This window comes from Harpia harpyja, chromosome 1 (assembly GCF_026419915.1).
Source record: "Harpia harpyja isolate bHarHar1 chromosome 1, bHarHar1 primary haplotype, whole genome shotgun sequence".
In the NCBI taxonomy this organism is placed as follows: Eukaryota; Metazoa; Chordata; class Aves; order Accipitriformes; family Accipitridae; genus Harpia; species Harpia harpyja.
Window position 1 is genome coordinate 45610463 of NC_068940.1, and position 20428 is coordinate 45630890.

A 20428-nucleotide genomic window follows, 5' to 3' on the forward strand; every position below is an offset into this window, starting at 1 on the left:
AAGCAAATCACCTCGGGAGAGTACCAGCGCTTATTGTGCCGAAGCACGGAAGGAAAAAGGGAGGAAAGGGAGGAAAAAACCGCCGCTCTCTTGCCCCACCTCCCATCCCTGGCCTGTACCCTTCACCCCTTCATTTTGGTAACCACCTCCGTGTTTCCCTCTCTCGTCACAGGGAAGGGCTACGAACTCAAGAGGTTAAATCGTACAGCAGCTCGGAATAGCTTACTTGTGCAAGTGAAAAAAAGAGGGTAAGCTTTTCCTAAGCCACATACTTGCCTAGCCCTTGCTTTTTCCTACTAAAAAAGTGCAGTCCTGCAAAATCTCTTTTATTAAAAAAAAATTCTAGACAGCGCTGGCACTAGGCAATGCTTGCAAACATCAACAGAACAAATGTACCCCCGTTGAAAAAGTGCAGTCCCGCAAAATCTCTTTTATTAAAAAAAAAAAATTTTAAAATCGCTGTCGCTAGGAAATGCTTCCGGACGCAAACAGAACAGATGTACCCCCATTCCCCACAGCAAAACATAATACATTTCCGGGAAGGGCACAAGACCGGAACGCCGTGATGCTGCAGCTGCTCCTCTACAGGAAAAGAAGGTTCAGAGAGGCTGACCCAGCTTCCGAGTCTCTGCTTCCAGAACAGCAGCTTTGGGCTCCCTGACCACAGCTGCTAAGGAGCGAGACAGCTCTTGGTGAAGGTCTGACAGCTCCTGGCTGGTCTTGGCACAGCACTCAATATAGTCCTGCTTGTATTTTCGTTCTTGTGCCAGCTGCGTCTGCAGAAGGGACACCTGAAAGAGGCAAAAGGCCGAGCTCAGACAAGCCCACGCTCTTAGGACCATCCGTAGCTCCACAGATCCGGCTGTCGGGGAAGACGCACCCTCCAACTCCAGCCCTGACAAACACGTTGTCCTTGTGGAATGGGAACTAACAGGTTCCCAGAGCCACCCTGAACTGAGCTCAGATTACCGACAATTCCGAGTTTCTTTCTGGCATACCATTCACAGGTACAACACCGAGACATTACATGCCTATTAAAGAGGGAGGTTTCTACAGCATTTCGTAACCCAACCCTTTTTTTCAAAGGAGAGATTTGGCCTACTGCCACCTTAGTTCCACATGCTTTCTCCTCAGCAGGAGGACTGCTGCATACACAAGGTAGTGAAGAACCGTTCTGTTATGATCTAGTTTACAACCCTGACAGCTAGCACATGAAATGGGAGAAAACTCTCACTCTTCCTAACTTCAGAGCATTTCACAAATGAGCAGAGCATAATCTGATGAACAAAGCCCAGGAGGCAAATGAGCCTTAAAGGACTGCTGAGGCCTTCAAAATCCTCAAACTCTCATTATTTCCTGGCAACAGCGGGTTGTGCCTGCTGGGCTTTTTGGTGGGAGAGACCCAGCTGCTCTCACCTCCTGTCAGGTTGGCAGGGCAGCGCAGCCACAGCAGCTCGGGCGTGTTGCCCTCTGCCTGCTTTGGAGCGGAGGAGATGCCAGCACTGGGAGCAGCGCTCGGTGCTTTGCTGTTTCGGGGAGAACAGCTCAGGCTGGAGGTTCTCCTCTGTTTGCAAAGTGACATGTGCTTTGCCAAGGGCTCTGTTCCACATGGGAATGCCATCCCCAACCTCGAGCTAGGAGTACGAAAATATTCTTTCTTGGCAAAGGAACTCAAATAACAGAAGCAATTCCTAAAGGAGTTTTATGGCTTATGGAACCTGCTCCGTTTGAATTACAATACCAAGGTCTGCCAACGTAAAGCCAAAGCAGATAAAAAGAGGGACCCTGATCTGCTAAGCATCTAGAGCAGACTAGGTGGGAAACTCGGGCAGCCAGCTCCAGAAGGGGAATGCGAGGCGCTGAATCAGAAGCCGGTAGCGCGCGCGCGCGTGCGCGCGGAAAGCAAGACGTCAGAGGGACTTCACAGCAAACGATACGCATAGGCTAGGGAACACCACCCCTGAAGAGAGGGACAGCTCTGACCTTCTCTCTGAAATAATAAGGGCACCTTTGTGCAACTGGGCTTGGAAGCCTCCCACGCTTTGGTAGGTAACCCAGAGGTATGCGTGGGAGAAGTGGCCATCTGCTGCTAAGAGCATCTCCCAGGAAGGGGGAGATCAAGTGCCAGTTCCGCTGTTTCCCAGACCCAGAGGAGTGCCCCAACTAGCCAGCTGAGGATGATTCTTTGAGCTGAGCACCTTCGTTTTCCTGCTGAACTGCTGGAGTAGGTCCACAGTGCAGGCAGACACAACAGTCACAGGGGGAAGGGGCTTCAATCCGTTATCTGTAGCAACAGAACTTCAGGCGCCGAGGCTTCCTGGCGAAAACACCCTTAAGGTGTAACTTGATGGCTTCAGCGGTATGCTCGGCTCACTTGCCAGAGCTGAGCACCGTGTACTTTACTCGCGTAAATCTTACAGGCATTTTGCCCTGAACACCTGCGAAGATTCACCTCCTCAGGGAGACCAGGGCGTACCAGAGCCATAAAAGCACGTGGAAGAGGAGTCTGGCGACTGCTGCTGCTGCCAGTGCCGCTGTCAAGGCATGCAATAGGGTTCAGGAGCTGGGATGTACATTCTTACACTGATAAAACAAGCGTCCACACTGTGCTTAGGTCTCCGACTCGGTCCGATACTGGGAGCGTGATTAGCACAGCATAGCAATAGGAGACTAACGGTTGCCTGAAGGCTGTAAGCTCTGGCGCTGCCTCAGATCCCTGGAGCTCTGATAGAGTGCAAGCTCTACTGTTAGCGGAGTCAAGGGAAAATGGAAGCAGTCAACAAGATGAGTAAGACTCAAGGGGAACATCCTTAGAATCTTCTCTATATTCAGGCGAGTGCCAGTGCTCTGAATTTCCTCCAATCCCTCTCCCACCACGCCTGACCTCTAGGCAAGCCAGAGACTAGACCTAGGTGCATGATGTTGTTTGGCCATGGCCAACAGATGTGTCCGACTGACTGGGTATTTCCACTGCCTGGTGTACTCACTGCCTGACAACCAAACAAAACTCGGGCTGTAGCATCGTGCAAAGCTGTGCCCCTCAGTACAGCCACGGCAGCTTTTGACGAGAGCTTTCCTACTCCTCACCTGGTTCTGCAACTCAGCTAATCGACGACTGCAGCGAGCGTGAGACTCCTCCTGTGAAGAAAACGCAAGGATTTCCTTTAGGTCTCCAGTTTGGCCAGGGCCATGGTCTACGTTCCAATTCTCTTAGGTCTATACTGGGGGGCTGCTGCCACTGGGATTTGCCACTGTTCCTCTGTATGGGCAGACCCTCCTCCCACCAAGCAAGATTCTGTTCTCACCTGTCTAGAAGCAGCCATCTTGTGCTGGTCAGAGAGCGAAAATCCGCACGCATCTGGCAGCGACCGACCACTGTGATATCTCTTCAGTCTCCTCCGTTCACGTTCCACCTGCACGTTGGTGATAGGAGAAAGGGTCACAGAAACCTGCCACCAAACAAGGAGCAAAAGGAGCTCTGGACATCATGGCAAGGAGATTTCTGCTCAGAGGCTGTTAATTGCACCAGAGAATGCTGGGGGCAAAAAGCACTCGAAGGAGGCTATGGAAGAGAAAGAGCAAGAGGAAACAGTTCCTGACACAAGAGCGTCAAATGTGCCTGTATGGGGACACTGGGGCAAGAAGGGTGGGACCGGAGTGAATGCGCATTTGTGAAGGCAACGGGGTGCCAGAAGAGAGAGAAAATACAAAAGCGTGTGTCCACAGGGGGAAGTGGGAGAGGGAAGGAAACAAGCAGAGGACTCCAGAGTGCTGTCTGTGGAAATGTGGTGTGATCCAGCGGACCGTGAGGCTTTGCAGAGGCAGCGAAAGCCTGTTTTACCTGCTCGAGAGTCCTCCTGAGCTCAGCATTGAGTTGCTTCAGCTCTGCCTTCTCCAGTTCCAGCCTTGCAACTGCTCGCTGCAGACATTCCAGCTGCTGTGACAGGAGTCTCTTCTCCGAGAGCCATGATAGCTGCTCCCCTTCTGCAATAGCCTGCTGGGTATACAGAGAGGAGATTATGTGAGCCGGTGCCACATAAAGGTTAGGAGGGACAGAATCGACAAGTCGGGGAGAGTGACCGGACTCGGGAATGGACAGTGCCAAGTCCCTTCTGCTCCTCCTGGTTGACGGGCCAAAACAACACACTCTCTTCCTAGGGGCCCTCCTCCCGATCGCCGTGGGGAAATCCACACAGATTTGCCTTCCGGCCTTTTGGACTGCAGCACAAGTACATCCTGAATGCGCAATGAAGCCTTTCACCTCATCAGGCAACGGTACGAATGCCATTATTTTTAATACACTGGAAAAGCTGTACCTCAGAAATCTACATCTCTGAAAGCATCCTCTAAGCACTGTCAGCGTAGCTGCTGTGCAACCATCGTTACAAAATTCTACTGAGGTTAGTACCTTAGTTTGGTCAACTGTGCCCCTTCCTTTCCATGCCAAACCCCAACCACGACACGTTGGCTAAGCTTGCCTACCTAGGAGAGAACCAAGTATCCACCCCCAACTTTTGGACTTCATTTAATTCTAACGGCAAGCTCTGTAGTTCTTTCAGTAGTTCGGGGGCTGACAGAAAACATTTCAGCAGGTGAATGCCTTGAGCTACGCAGACAGGCAAGCCTGCTGGCTACAACCACAGTTTCTTTGGCCGAGCAGGTCATGTATTTATGGGACTATATATTCCCCTATCTTTACGGGCATCGTCATTAGAATCCTTTATTGACACTTTAGTTGACTGATGATCAGTCACACTGCCTACCTGATGATGAAACCGGTCCGTGTCCCTCTCCGAAACCGTACTCTGCAGGATGGCTATTTCTTCCCTCAGAGTCCCGTTGGCCATTTCACTCTTGGTAAGGGCAAGAGTCAGTGCTTGTGCCTTCTCTCTCCATTTGACTTCTCTGCTCTCGGTCTGCTTCAAAATAGCAATCGTGCGCTCCAATTCTTCCCCCTTGGCTTTCCGCTCATCCGCCAGTTGTTGGGTTAGCTCCTTCTGTCTTTGCAAGGAACGGTCTCTCTCCTGGAGAACTCGCCTCTTCTCTGCTTCCTCTTCCTCCCATTTCTGGAGTTTCTGGATTCGTTTCTGTAGGGTCTCCCCGCCATCCTTCCATCGCAAAGCTGATGTTAATTGCTTCAAGAGTTCACTCTGCCTCCTAAGCTCTTGTTCTCTCTCCGCCAGAGTCTTCTCTAAGTACCCGACTCTGTCTCTGTGGTTCTTGATCTCTTCGTCCTTCTTTGTCAGAGTCGGCTGAACATGCTGGAGATCTTCCCGAAGAGCTCTTACTTCCTCTTCTAACTCTTCTAGTTCACCTTCGGCCTTGGTCTCTCGTTCCATCTCGTGCAAGGCTTCTTCCAGGAGCTTCTCTTGCTCTCTGCGATGCCTAACCTCTTCATTCTTCTTGGTTAGCCTAAGCTGGAGATTCTGCAAGGTCTTCAGTTCTTCTTCTTGGCGCTGGAGTTTTTGCATGAGAGTTTCATTGTCTTCTTCTCTCTTCCTCACCGCGTGCTCAAGCAGATCCACTTGCTGCTGGCATGATGTTAGCGCTACTTTCGTGCTTTCTTCACGAAGCCGGAACATGTTCATTTGCTCCGTCTGCCTGAGGAACTCCAAATGGTTCTCCTTCACGATTTGGCTCATTTTGTCTAGATCCTGCTCTAGACTCTTGGCCTGCTTGCCTTCTAACTCCTTCTGCTCTCGAAGCTCCTGGACGTGCTCTTGCAAAGACACTATCTCTTGATCTCTCGCTTCTAGAGAAGATTCAGCGTATTCTAGTTTTTGCAGTATAGCTTTGGTCTGCATCGCTGCCTCCTCCTTTTGCTGTTGAAGCTTAGAGATAGCCTCCTCCAGAACCTCTATCTTTTCCTCTCTTTCTTTCAGAGTCAGTTTTGTTGCTTGGAGATTTGTTTGCTCAGCTTCACGCTTTTCCTCCTTTTCCTTCCACGCCTCACATTGCTTTCTAAGGGATAACATTTCTTGTTCTTTTTCCTTTAGTGCCACTTGAAGCTGCTGCAGAATTTCCTTCTGCTGTTCAGAGTCTTGCTCTTGTTTTTGGAAGGTCTCAATCAGTTCCTTCTGAGATTCAATCATTAAATCCTTTTCTTTCAGTATTGCTGTTGTGTATTCTAAGTCTCTGTGCAAGACATTCATCTGTTCTTCTGTTTTTTCCGCAGAGCTCCTTGCTTGTTGCTTTTGGATGTCTAGGAGTCTGTCCTTTTCTTTTAAGGTTCCTAAGGTCTGCTCCAGTTGGTCACGGACAGTCCTTAACTGCATTTCCATGACTTCTTCAGCTTCCCGGATTTGCTTTTGTTGCGACTCAAGCTCTTGATCCTTTTCAGATAAAGAGAGGGTCATCTTTTCTAGTGTCCCACGAAGCTCCTGCAGGTAGCCCTCTTGCTGTTCCTTGTACTGCTGCAAGAGTCTTAACTGATCCCTTTGAGAATCACACTCGCGCTCTCTGTCCTTAAGAACTGCCCTCAGGTCTCCAAGGCTCGCGTGCAGAGATTTCACCTGTTCTCTCTCCATTTCCAGTGCTTGGATCTGCTGAGTCAGAGACAGAAGCTCCAAGTTCTTCTCCTTCAAGTTCCCTTTCATATGATCAAGATCCACCTGCAGATTTCTCACTTGTGATGCACCGTGTCGTTCTAGAATCATTATTTTCCCTTCCTGGAATTGGATCTCCCGGTCTCTCTCCTCCAGCTCTTTGCTCATCTTGCTGACAGCAGTCCTCTGCATTTCTCGCTGCTTCTCCAGCTCCCGTATCTGTTCTTGCTGGGATCCCACCTCCCGGTCTCTCTCCTCCAGCTCTTTGCTCATCTTGCTGACAGCAGTCCTCAGCATTTCTTGCTGCTTCTCCAGCTCCTGTATCTGTTCTTGCTGGGATTCAACCTTCTGTTTTTTCTCTGTTATGTCCTTGATAACCTCACTGAGAGTAGTTTCATGCGTTTCTTTCTGGTTTTCCAGCATTCTCATCTGTTGCTGGTACAACTTCATTTCTCCCTCCCTCTCTGACAGGATGGCAGTCATATGAGTGAGACTCTCCTGCAAAGCTTTTCCCTGTGCTGCCTCTTTTTGGAGCATCTGGATTTTCTCCCGCTGCGTTTCCACTTCCTCATTTTTGATTTTTAAGATAGACAATGTAGTTTGAAGTTCTTGTTCAAGGCAGCGATTCCTATCTGTTGCTGCATTTGCTCGGGTTTCGGAGCCTGTGACTGATTCCTGAAGAAGTTTTATCTCCCGTACCAGTTCTTCTTTAACTGCTCGCAGTCTGGCCCGTTCCTGCTGCAAAACAGTGACAAAGAGGTTCAATAATTCCACCTATGTATGTTTGCTTTTCGTACTAGATTTGAACTCCTGCTTCAGTGGCAGTCAGGGGCTGCCCCCTCCCTCCCTGCCTCTCGGGATGTTGTAAGACCTTTCCTGCGCCGCCCTTTCGGTTGCGTCTTTCCCAGCTTACTCGGCCAGTCCCGTCTTCCTTTTTGCCCTTCTCCGAACCTCTTCTAGCTCTAGCGTGTTCTTTTGGGGAGGAGCTGCCAGGACCGCAGCCAGGATTTAAAGTCCAGACTAACCACGATTTAGGCAGTGGCATGATGATGTTCTCTCTGATAGGGAGGGAGGAAGGGAAGACAGAACAACCCCAACATGGGATTTCCCGTTTTTGGGGTTGGGCGTTGGGGGTTTTTTTGGACCTCTACTGTGTAGAGTTTTCATGGTACCATCCTCTAGAACCCCGCTGTGCCCTCTTGAAGGAGTAGTGGTCAGATCACAGACACAGTTACGGTGTTCATGTTCTCTTCAGGCTGCAACGCGCTTCCTGCCTTTCTTAAACCTACACTGTGGTAGCCTCTCGCTTTGCAGGCCCTGTCCCTCACGGCACAAAGGTCTCATGGCTGCCAAGGCATCGCTCCTCTTTACAAAGGGGTAGCTAAGAGACGCTTCTACCCAGACGGACAGTGTCCAGAGAAGCACTGCCAATAAGGAGCCCAGAAGAGTAAAAAAACCACACAAATTCTCCTTTCACAGTCTTTACCTCTTGCTTGGCATTCTCCACTCTCGTCCGTTCCTCCTCTTGTTGAGCTTGCATGGTAGCAACTCTCTGCTTCATATCAAACAGCTTCTTCTCGTGCTCCCTTTCTGTCTCCGCCTTCTCCTTTTCCCACTGCTCCAGCATCTCCTGTAGCTCTGAATGGTGCCCTTCCCGCTCGCTTGCCTGATGAGGGGAGAAAAAGACTTCAAGATGGAGTCCCAGCCAAGCTTCTCAAAAAAATGGGAAGCTTCATCCCTCCCACAAACCCCCACCTCAACAGCGCACAGTAGTGGCTTTGTGCCCTCCATAAATCATGTCCTATCAAGGAACTTAAAAGGAGGGTCAGCTGGTGGAAGAAGAGGAGATGTTACCTTCCCCTCTCTGGCGGCTGCCTGTTTCCTAGCACCTCTCGCCTACGGGATTTCTCTCTAGTCTCAGAGTCTCTATTTTCAAAGCTCAACTCCATTCTCATCGAGGAAAAGATGCAGATGGACTGCAGGGTGAGAAAGAGACCAGCACCCCCATGCCCTAGTCACAAGACGGGCCACGAACTCAAGTACCAGGAACAAGGGGCTGTTCCATCTGTTCTGTATGCTTTAAGCCCAAAGATAACACCTCTGTCAACCGTGAAAGGACAGAAAGAAAGGAACAAAGTTCCCACGACTGCAGTTGGCAGGAAAGTTAGGAGTCTACTTCATGGTAGACAGGAGTCTGGTAAGATCCTACCCCTTTACTGCCATGCTTTGGGTGGGGACCACCCAACCTTCTGCTCAACTCGTCTCAGGCCCACAGGGAATCCGTGGCTTGCATTTACTGTCCCGGCATAGTCCTGTAGGTCTTCACGTGCTTTCAAGTGCGAGCCGTTGGCTCTGCTGCCTGGCCTAGCAACGTGTGGCCTATGACAGACGCTTGCTGCCATCTCACACGCTCAGGCTATTATTCTTCTAAAGCCAGCCCACAAAGCTTGCCTGAAGAATTCAGAAGCATATTGTTTCCTACCAGGTCTTGCAGGAGCTTGTTTATTTCCACTTCGTGATCAGTTTCCCGAAGTCTGAGGGTATCGTTATACTGCTCTTCTGTCCGCAAGAGCTGTTGCGCCATGTTTGCCCGTTCCTGCTTCATGAGAGATCTCTCTGCTTCCAGCTCACATTGAAGGCACTTCACTTCCCCTGCAAACGTGACAAATGGCAAGATTCAGGGCCTACACAAACAGCGGTTCTGACTTCACTAACCTTCAGCCATTTGAATTTTTTCAGTGTAGGAGGGATCTGTCTCCAGCTCCTTCACTCCTTAGAAGCACTGCAGACAGAGAGCTATTTTTATACCATCCTCCCTAGGCAGGGGGATCACCAGAAACAAAGCACACGAGGCTCTCACCTTGTATCACCTCCTTGGCCTGCCTGACCGTGTGAAGTTGGATTTCAAGCTGACTCCTGGCGATCTCCAGCTGACATAAGCGCTGCTGAGCCTCAAGCAGGCTGGATTCCAGGGTCTCCTTCCCTGACCTACAAGACGCCAATACGGAGAGAAATGAGTTTCTTGCTCCTGACGCCCACAGGGAGTTAGTCCAGTGAGAACTGGTTCAAGATCCCTACCCCTCAGTACGGAAAATGGGTTGCATGGAAACTGGTATACAGAAGGCATATTTCTGCCGTTTAAAAGAGCAATGCAGGCCCCTCCGAGGGAAAGCCCAGGCTTTGCTTATGACCTAGCGTAACACAGAAAGCCCAGACGAATTTGATCTCCATAGCCAAATCTTAAATTGCTATTGTCTGATCTATGACACACGGGTAGCTGTGCTCACAAAGTCTGTGCCAGCAAGCAAAAGCCCAGCCTCTGCTCGCAGCCCTTTGCTCATCGTCACTTCCAGGTTGCTCTGCAGGGGCACAGAGTAAGAGTATCTCCCTGGCTGACTCGTGACTTTTTGATGCCGTTCGTAGTGTACGTACAGGGAGGTGATCTTCCAGACTCCCTATATTTCAAAGGGACTAAAGCAATACATCAGATGATATAGTAAAATCTCATGCTTGTAAGCAGCATCTGTGAGAAATCTGAACTAGATTTTATCTGAACAAGGACTACCTGAAAGGAGAGACAGGTAGCCTTCAGTTTAAACTCTTGGAAGTTCAAGAGAAAAACTTGCTACTTTTCTCTAAGCGTTGCTAACTAAGTAGGCAGTAGCCCAAATGACTTGCCGCTCTTTAAAATGGAAGTTGTAGTACTGCGGAGGCAAATTGTTACATCCATAGACTTCAACCAACTGCTGCGTATGACACACAGGATTCTGGAACCAGAAGCTGAAGTTGCCTCCCTGATCTAACACGGCGTCCTGCGTGCCAGGTTCCTACCATACACAGCACTGCCTCACTAGTACAGGCATGCAACCAGGATAACATCCTTCAGGGTAAAGGGGCACCCGAGTGGTACAACAATAAGACCCACAACAGTAGGATTTCACTGCTTTGATGGACGATGGAGGATGTCTCTTCAAGAAGGAGAACAAGCACATATTTCTGACTACGCCTATCTCTGGCAGTCCAAAGTAAATATGCTCCATTTTAAGGATAAATCAAAGTCAGTCTCTAAAACACAACAGAGAAGATAAGAATCCAAAACTGTGACGACAACAACAGGCTCTTGAGAACAACGTCTGGCAAGAATAGTTGCTACAGCCCAATAATTGACAGAACATAATTCAGCTGGATCAAATAAGAGCTGGAGCTCAGAAGCAGCAGCAGCTCTCAAGAAACAGACTGAGTCAAAATGGTGTTTATCAGCCTTGCTAACAACATACTCTGGAGTGGTAAGGCGTAAAAGTCAAGAAGCATGACAAACGGTCTCTAATTTGTACAGCTCTGCAAGTTCAGGAGTCTTCTAAAAAAGACCTGAGAGGAGGACAAACATCTCGATACGTTGGGTAGTTTGGGGTTGGTTTTTTTTTAAAAGCAGAACTTGTCACGTGGGATCTTAGAAACCTGATCCAGCAGAAGGACAAAATCTTGTTCCTTCCCTGCATAAACTCCTCCATGATGTCTATCTCAAAACAGCACGTGGTAAGGAGTACCGGACCCAGACATCAATGATGGGCAACAATTCCCGCAGACTGGCGACCATTCAAAAGAGGCTTCCCTGCTGCTGGTGTAACCAACTCTAGGTCCTGCACCACAGGTAACAAGAGTTAGACTAGAAACAGTAGGCCCTCAAGATTTTCAGCACGAGCCTCTAGCTTCACCCTAAACGGCAGCGTCCTACTCGCAATGTCCGTACGTAGTAGCCTTGAATTCTGAAGATCCCACGTCAAACTACTTGATAAGGAAAGATCCAAGTTCAAACGCGCAGAACAAGAAACCAAAACCAGAGAGAAGCTTTGGGTTTCAGTAAACATCTGCATGGTTTAATTACTACTCAATGCAGAGCCAAGGTACCAGATACCGAGGAATTATGCTGGCTTGCTTTGGACTTCACACAGGAACGTGCAAGGGGGCATAAACATGAGCCCAAGGCTCAGGAGAGCTTTGTTAGCTTTAGCTGTCAGAAAAATAACCTTCAAACCATGCTGTACTGGTTTGGGTTTTTGTTTTTTTTTTTGCTCGAGATTCTTCCGTTTTCTGTCCATGGAAGGTGAAAACGGCTGAAAAGCATACAGGATGCAACGAATCCTCGTGTAATGATTATCACCTCTATAATTACAGACATTAAATAATCTCCTGCCTAGGGTCTCCCCCCTGCCTTTACCTGGCCTCTGCCAGCTGCTCTGCAAGGCCTCGTCTCTCCTGCTCCGTGGCTGCCAGTCGCACCTCTAGGGCAGCCTTCTCGTGCACCAGCAATTCCTTCTCTTTGGATACGTTGGCCAGTGCCTGCCCTTGGCGAGAGGACTCCTGCCGCAACTGCTCCAGACCACTGCTAGCTGACTCTTGCTGGCGGTGAACCTGAAAGCGGGACAAAATACAGTTAGAGTCCTTCCTCTGGAGTTCTGTGCAGAGCCAGCCAGTGCCACTTCTGAATCAGCTAGAGGAGAGAGAGCTCCGGTACTCTGGCCTGAAAGTTTAAGAGCATCTGCTTTATACCGCCCTAACACCCTGGGCTGCCAAAAGGCACTAGGGCTGTTAACCCGAAAGCGATGTGTAAGGCCCTACTGGGTTGCCTGGGACCAGACAGCCCCTTCAGGACAAACGTACACACCCCAGACTACACGTTTTCACGCAACAATACCACATCTTCCACAACTGCCACCTTGCAAACTAAAATTCTATCAGGATCTATTCCAGTGCTGGAAATTTTCAGGAAAGTTTGAGCAAAAGCAACTTTGCTCGCCGAATAAAGTGGACATACACGTGGTTTCTCCTCCTAGAAGAAGAAAAACCAACATCAAAGCGTCACCTTGTCGCAAAACACCACCACACACCTACTTCAGTGTGTACAGCAGTCGGATGCAATGAGGTGATCCTTGGCAGGGAAACAGCCCTTGTGGTGGGCAGTGTCATTTAGTGATTTACGGAAGTCTGGCTGGTGTGGCCAAAGAGATGGTAGACTCTATTTGGACAGTAGTTCATGTCAACAATACTGTTTACTTGTCTTACACAAACAAGTTGTCCAATAGACCTTGCTGGCATTCCAGCCTGAAGACTAACCGTGATTTTATAGCTTTCCTCTGCAGTATAATACCTCTGCTGGCTATTTGCCAAACAGACCACGTACTCCAAAACTAAGGCTGTCTAACAGAGAACAGACCATCAGAAACAAACAATTCTCCTCTCAAAGTTATCCCATAAGACCTAAGATTGTACATTATGAAACTGACACTGAAATGATGGCAAGCTCCCTAGTCTCCTCCAGCGATACAATTCTCCCAAGCTCTTTTTCCACTCTACCAAAACCAGTTAGTCCAGAGTAAACAGTCTCCTGTGATCACCTCTTTCTCATCTTCTCCCTCAAAGCCTAAAGAGGCTCTAGCAATTCAAAGCTGCGTGTATGTCGTAAAATACAGTTCCAACGATTTCAGGATGTCATTCCCGTTCTTAGCAGTACAAGACAGCAGACGCTGACTTGCCGCTTTGTCCCGCCCTCTAGGCCCCAACAAGCGGAGCTTGGAAAGTTGCAGACTTCACAACAAAAAGCATAAATAGAAACATGCAGCCCCGGGGGTTTTTGGCCTCAGAAAATGGGTGAGGAGCTTGCTTGTTTGCTTACAGGGTAAGGATTACGCAAGGCAAATCACCTCTCTGCAGCTTATCAAAAGCCAAAAAAGAGGCCAACACAGGCAGGTGGATTAAAGGAATCTGTAGAAGCAGAGGACAACTCAGAGAATTGCACAACAGCTCTGCGAGCCATCAACACATTTCCGGAAGGAAGTAAACAAAGCCGTCTGACCTCCAGCGCTACCAAGTGTCTCCTTGACAAAAACCACTGCAGAATCCAACAGATACAGCTTCACTGAGCCAAGCAGCCAAAAGCCCACCCAGAAAGCACCAGGTTTTTGGTCTCACCTGATTGAGTTTCTCTTGGGTTTCTGCCTTCTCCTCTGCCAGCATCCTCAGCTCTACCTGCAGCCCCTCCTGTTGCTCCTCTGCTTCCTTCAGCAGCTGCTCCAGGTGGGCTTTCTCTGCGCTCAGCGCCTCATTTGTTCTCTCCCACAAGTTCAGCTTCTCCTGGTCAGAGATCTTTGCTCTCTCCACCTCGTCCACTTTACCCGACAGAACGTCAAGCTCTTGCTCCAGCTACAATCACAGAAGCACAGAGGAAATAAAATAACAGTAAGATTTACTCTGTAGGAGCTTTGGCTTGGACAGAGAAAAGAGCAACGTTTCCATATTCAGACAGTCATACTGTCTGAAGGCAAGAAGTCTGAGAAGCAGCAGCAGCTGGAGACAAACACCTGGCAAGATCTTTGACAACTCTGCTCACCTGCAACACAAGTTTGTTCAGCTGCACTTTATCCAAGGCAAGAGCTTCATTGATACTGCTCATGTTCGCTGCTGCAACGTGTAGATTGGCTATTTCAGCACTCAGCTTATTCTGAGCCCCTGTCAACTCCGCTACCGACTGCTCTGCCTGAAGAGACGAAAGAACAACATGACAACAAAGACAGGAAAATCCCTGACTTCAAGCAGCAACTCCAGATCCCCTGTCGTGTCTCTGACACACTCCCAGTTCAGCGTTCCCAACAAGCACGTGGGCACTAACTACACCAGAGAGCCTCTGTGGTCTGATCACCGTCTTCCAAGAAGGACAACAACATTGTCCCTGTCTTCTACTGCCAGAAACAGCATCTGTGGTGGTCTTGCTATCACAGCTGCCTCTCCCACAAGTGCTGCCTCGGAATAAGGTGACCATACCTTCTCCAGTGCCACGGTAAGCTCCTGTTTCTCTTGCTTCAGCAGATCCCTCTGAAGGTGCGATTCCTCCAGCATCTCTCTTGCGACCACCAACTCGCTCTGTAATAATGAATGTTCTCCTTCAAGTGCAGCTAAGTCCTTCGGTCTATGAGAAGGGGAAAGACAAACAAGTTTTTAACGTAAAAAACATTGTCCTTTCCAAAACCACAAGTATAGAATCATAGAATCATTTAGGTTGGAAAAGACCTTTGAGATCATCGAGTCCAACCGTAAACCTAACACTGTCAAGTCCACCACTAAACCGTGTCCCTAAGCACCACACTCCACAGGTCTTCGAAACACCTCCAGGGATGGTGGCTCAACCACTTCCCTGGGCAGCCCGTCCCAACGCTTGACAACCCTTTCGGTGAAGAAATTTTTCCTAAGATCCAATCTAAACCTCCCCTGGCACAACTTGAGGCCGTTTCCTCTCGTCCTATCACTTGTTACTCGGGAAAAGAGACCGACACCCACCTCGCTACAACCGCCTTTCAGGTAGCTAACAGCTTCCCGCCTGCTAGTTCTCTCTCTCCTCTTTCATACGTTGGACACAAGACTTTCCAAAGTTCTTCTTTGGGTAAGACAGACTTCTAAAGTCCACATTAATAGTCCCACAACTACTTTTGCCTTCAGCAGCGAACTGATGAAGGAGCTGGCAATCTATCTGGGGAGATGTGCATGAATTTCCCAAACTAATTATCACAGGATCACAGGATGCTTCAGGTTAGTACGTGTGATGTTGCAAAATGGCACTCCTTGCCCCAAAGGCCTTCTGCACTCAGTCTAGCGTGGAAACGGCAGTACGGAGGGGCTACATTGCATATGATGGTCCTGTGCAAATTCCTCCCAACTCCTTTAGCACAGCCCTGGGTAGCAAAAGGGCTGTACAAGAGACACAGCTCTCTTTACGCTGGTCTCCATTTCTCACCAAGAATCAGTTAATAGCAAAAACATTGTAATATGCCATCTCTTTTCCAGTCCTGCCTTACTCACAAGAGCTTCTGTCTGTCAGATGGTTTCTTCTATCCGTTCTGTTGAAGGCAATAGTTTGACTAGGGACAGGAACAAGGCTGTGCAGTATGGGTGCGTTTTAAACGTGAACACAGCCCACCCTATGAATCCAACAAGCACCCACAGAAGACAACGCTGCTAACAGCAAAGTTTAAAACACATTTACCTGTCCTGAAGCTCCTTCTTCTCCGGGTCCCCTTCGACTTGTAAGTGCATCACTGCCCAAGTCTTCTGGCTTATTTCCTGTTCCGCTTGCTGCTGTGCCTGATCCTTGAGGACAGGTCTACCCAGCGTAACGGATTCCCAGGGCCGTACGCCACAGTTTAGGTGGGAGCAGTTTACAAGTATAGATCCAGAAAGCCTCATTTGCTCTGCCTTCAGCTCTGACAAATCTCTGAAGAAGAATCAAGAAGGAAGTAACGTTCACACCACCATCTTTATCAGCTGACTCGCTTCCGAAGCACGGAATTGCGCAACAGGAAAAGCCGGCAGGAAAGACGACATCTTCGTTGGGGACGAATCACTCATCTGACACTTTGGGATCAGGACACATCTTGATCCTTGGGCAATGGGTCTATTTGATGGTTGAGGAATGAATCTCTTTTCTCCTCAGAGATAAGACGAAATGTATGGAACAGCCAGAAGGCTTCAGGAATTAACTAGCGGGTCAGGTATACTCTACGCATTAAGGAAAGCTTGTCACCAAATAAGGTAAACGGCTGACGGTAACCCAGAGTTTGAAATGGCATGCTGACACCAGAAGAATTTACTGTTAGGCTACGCTATTTTTCTCTGCACAGAAGGCAGCTGTGAGAAAGGAACCTCAGAGAGCCCAAGAACAGGAAAACAATCATAAAAGGGAGGGATCAAACTAAGCAAAATCAATTGGAGAAATGTAATAGCAGGGTAGAGAAGCTATTCTTTCTCTCAACAGTGTTGGTACAGGAATAAGCAGATGCAAACTGACCAGGATAAACGTAAGCTGGAAATGAGAAGGAAAAAATAAATATATATATATATATATATATATTCATGAATGATCTTTCCATCAGGAGCAGTGGGAAAGGAAAGCCAGTGAGATTTAAGGCAAATTTTAATCACTCTATAAAAGGGGACCGCCCCGCATGCTGCATGCATAGCTTTGGTGAGTCTCTTCCAACTCGTCCACATATGCCTGTGTCTGTGTTAATATGCCCAAACATCACCATAGTCAAGTTCACCTGTTCAGGGCCTCTGCACTGCTTATAGCCTGAGCCCCTCAGCTTTATCTGAAAACCAGCAGCATACAAAATGCTTCTGAATATAGCCTAAGGCATGCTTAATGCCATCGCTTCGGACTGCCAAAGGAGAAATTGTATCTTTAGCCGCAGCTAGGGTAACATCAAGGCTCAAAAAGCAGCTGGGAAGGGAAGCTATGTTTTTTCTGCAACGAGATCTAGCCTTCACTTCTACTCACCGGTCAGTGGCAGTCTTCATTTCCAGGAAATGACAGCGGAAGGTTACCACCTGACGCCACAGGCTGAGTAGACGGCTGCGTTCACCCCTTAGGTAGCTGTCATAAAGCTAAACAGGCCAAGACAAAAAGAAATGCCAATTCAGCCTTCGCTGTCACTGTACAAGCCTTTCAGATAGGAGAGGGTACAACCGTCATCACCAGGTCTCCTTTAAGAACTATTCCAACGGGGGCGGGGGGGGGGCGGGCATCAAGGACTGAAGAGCCACCACAGAGGCATCCTCAGTAGACCTGCCACCTGACTGCAAAGAAGGGAACATCCACACTTCCCCTGCAGGAGCGGGTATCAACAAAGCAAACTGATCGCGATTCATCGTCTCGCCCTGCAGAGGTGTCTAACAGGCTCGGTGGAGGAAGACAAAAACAAGCCCCTCCGAGACCAGTGTCAGATTTGCTTACAACAGCCTATTGGTAAGGGAGGCCTGTCCTGTTCTTCTGTTGGCTACCCTGAATCCGAAAACACACAGACCTCTCTTTGGCCTCCACTGCTGTAGACAGAGATTTAGGAACTATTAAAACACAGACGAGCGTTCATGTGTCACTGCCCTACAGTGCCCAGCAACAGCAAGCATTTGCCTTTGAGAACGAGCAGTACGGTCACAGCACGCGGGCACCTTCCATCACCACAATTTGCTGACACTCCTCCATCTCACACCCCTGTCTTCTGCTCGTAAACACCAATACATCCTCAACAGTGCCACAACTTTCACACAGCAAGTTCTCCAGGCCAGAAATAAAACCCATTCTCATTCCACCCCGGCATCGCGTCTGACATTCCCGTCGCCCATCCTTACCTCACGTTCGCTGCGCCACTCACTCTCCTTCAATTCCAGCTCCTCCCGGGCCCTCATCCAATCTGCCGTCAGTTTTCCAACATCTTCTTTAAGGGCTGAATTAACCTCATTCGCTTCATCGAGGTGCTCCTGCAGGAGAGCGTTCACTTCTGCCAGATTCTCACACCTTGGAAAGGGAGAAACAGCAATGAGGTCACTGAACAACTGCTATCCACAAGCAGCACCCCCGTCATTTCCCAACTCCCTCAACGCTGACTTTGTTGTCAAACTGAGAGGCAGTAAAAGTGCTTGCTAGGATTAACTGAGATCTCTCTGTGATGGCGTACTCATTTGCTTCTCCTTGCTTTAAGCCTTCTACTTCCACCTACAATTGCGGTTTCCCCTTCAACTTTGATGATGCCCACAGTTCACGTCTTGCCTCCCCTTCGTGCTGTCTGATCACTGGATGCATCACCTTTCTCTAGCACTCTGCTGAGCCGCTCACCTACTGAACCACAGAATAATCTAGGCTGGAAAGGGACCTTTGGAAGTCACCCGGAATAACCCCCCGCTCAAAACAGAGACATTCAGCACACAACACTATTACTGCACCACAGAAAACAGACTGTGGACCTTTCTCCTTTCAAAGCAGCTTGCCCAGCTGCTCCCCTTGGGGAGACCAGGCAGCACTGACAGGTTTTCCCTCACTTCCACGAGCATCCAGGATACCAGGTACGAGGGAACGCTTCTTCCCTGTACCTTTGCTGCTCCTCTTCCACCTGAAGCAGTGCTTTCTCCAGGCTCTGGTCTTCTGTGGCTTCCCACCTGCCTGGAAGGGGTCCCTTCAGAAGAAAGGAAAAGTTTAGTCAAATTCTTGTCTTCCCTTCACTGCTGCTAGCATCCACCGCTTTCCGCTCCATTCGCTTGGGTAGCTCAGGAGCTCGTGGCTTCTTCCAGGCGTAACAGTGTCGTGACTATGGAGAGCAAGGGAGGTGCTCAACGCGAGTAGCTCTCCTCAGTCCCCCACCGTGGCACTCTCGCAGCTAGGTCTCCTTAGCTCACAACCGTGACTGCTCACTTCGACTTGAAGCCTGGGAATGCTCTCCTACTCTCCTACCCTCTGTTCTTCCTAGGTTTACTTTAGCCGTGAAGCAGAAAGAAAAGCACGTGGCCGTATGTTGAACGCCAGCATTCTTGCCTTCCAAAATGCCACGTTTCAACCCATTCTTTTTCAGAGACGGCCATATAACGTAACAGGCAGTGTGGCCCTCTCCTGAGCCCTAGGACAAAATGCTACGCCAGCAATAAAGCACTCTTTCTCAAAACTAAAATCCCCCTCCACAGGGTTTCCTGCACTGGCATTTCTGGGACCACTGGCTCCTCTAAGAATGGCAACTGCACAAAACACTCACCGGCAAACTTACAGCGCTGCTTTAAACCCTCAGGCAGCAAAATCTTGCTTCCCTCTGCCATTGCTTTGGGGAGCTTGCTTTGGCCTGCGTTAACGAATGCTACCTACACGGTCTTTACTTAGCAACCTGCACACTCACCCCTCCTGCTGCCAGCTGCTGCTCCAACTCTCGACACCGAGTCCGATACTGCAGTACCTGGATGGAGACATAGAATGAAGATGAGCGAATGCAGCTTGCAACAGGCTCGGCTCCTCCTGCGTTAGCTTTTCTCCAAGTCTTTACAGCCCAAGCACAGCACGTTCCACAGCGCTGCCGATGCCGCCAACAAGAAGTCCTTACGATACAGGCAAGCTTCACTTTATCTCGTACTGAAGAAACTGAGACGGGGTTTCTTTTACACGTACTGCTACCTGCTCATCCTAAGAGCTGCCTGCCTCGGCCCGGGGCCGCCCCAAACCACCCCCGCCGGCTCGGCTCCTGCCTCTGGGACAGCCCCCTGCTAACGTGGCCCAACAAAGGCGCCTGCGAGCCGGGCATCTTTATTTCAGTACGGACAAGCCCTCACGAGAGGCTCGGCAGGGTGACAGCGGCAGGGCCAGGCGCCCAGCGGGCCGGGCCGGGCCGGGCCGGGCCGGGCCGGGCCGGGCGGAGGAGGGCGGCTCCCGGGGCCTCCCCCGAGCTGCGGGCTCGGCGCCGTCCCGCCCGCGGCAGCGCCGGGGAACGCCCCGGGGAGGGCCCCGCTGGGGCCGCGCCTTCGCCCCCCGACGTCGCCATCGCCGCCGCCGAGGCCCCTCTCAGCGCTGCGCGGGCGGCCCGGGCACCCCGGCCCCGCCACCGCGGCCCGTCCCCGGGCAGCTCCCCGCCGGGCCGGCGCCCCCGCTCCTCACCTTCGCCTGCAGCTTCCGCACCAGCACCGCTTGCCGGTGCTGCGCCTCCTGCGAGCTCTGCAGCCGGCGCCGCAGGGAGGCCTGGCTCCGCGCCGCCATGCCCCCGCTCTCCAGCCGGGCTCCGCCGCCTGACGGGCCCCGCGGCGGGGGCTGCTCCGCGGCCTGCCCCGGCGGACCGCGCTCAGGCGCCTGCCAGAGGCGGGCGCAGCGGCTCACCCTGCCCGCCGGGCGCGACCGGGCGCCGGGCGGGAGAGCCGGGCTCGCTCGGGGCCGCTCTGTGGCAGCGCTTCCCTTCTCCCTTCTCGCTTCTCCTCGCTGCTCGCTGAGGGTGCGGGGGAGAGGCCGCCCCGGCAGCCCTTCGCTCCAGCGCGTTCCGCTCAGAGACCGTTAAGGGCCCCGCAGAACGCTGGGGGCAAAAAGCGCTCCCGGT

At 50.5% G+C, this 20428-nt stretch overlaps 1 protein-coding gene across 1 annotated transcript; it reads right to left on the minus strand.

Moving 5' to 3' along the window:
* Window positions 1-401: 401 nt before the first annotated feature.
* On the minus strand, window positions 402-20222 carry LOC128145387 (centrosome-associated protein CEP250-like). The gene is made up of 18 exons (XM_052795783.1): window positions 19999-20222; window positions 19250-19306; window positions 18459-18541; window positions 17721-17886; window positions 16870-16976; window positions 15580-15807; window positions 14364-14508; window positions 13933-14079; window positions 13515-13745; window positions 11764-11957; window positions 9406-9533; window positions 9028-9197; window positions 8032-8211; window positions 4764-7283; window positions 3842-3997; window positions 3306-3413; window positions 3088-3138; window positions 402-791 (listed from the first exon to the last, which is right to left on the minus strand). Exons 1-18 carry the CDS (start codon window positions 20095-20097, stop codon window positions 600-602), a joined length of 4962 nt encoding a protein of 1653 aa, XP_052651743.1. The 5' UTR covers window positions 20098-20222; the 3' UTR covers window positions 402-599.
* Window positions 20223-20428: the final 206 nt, after the last annotated feature.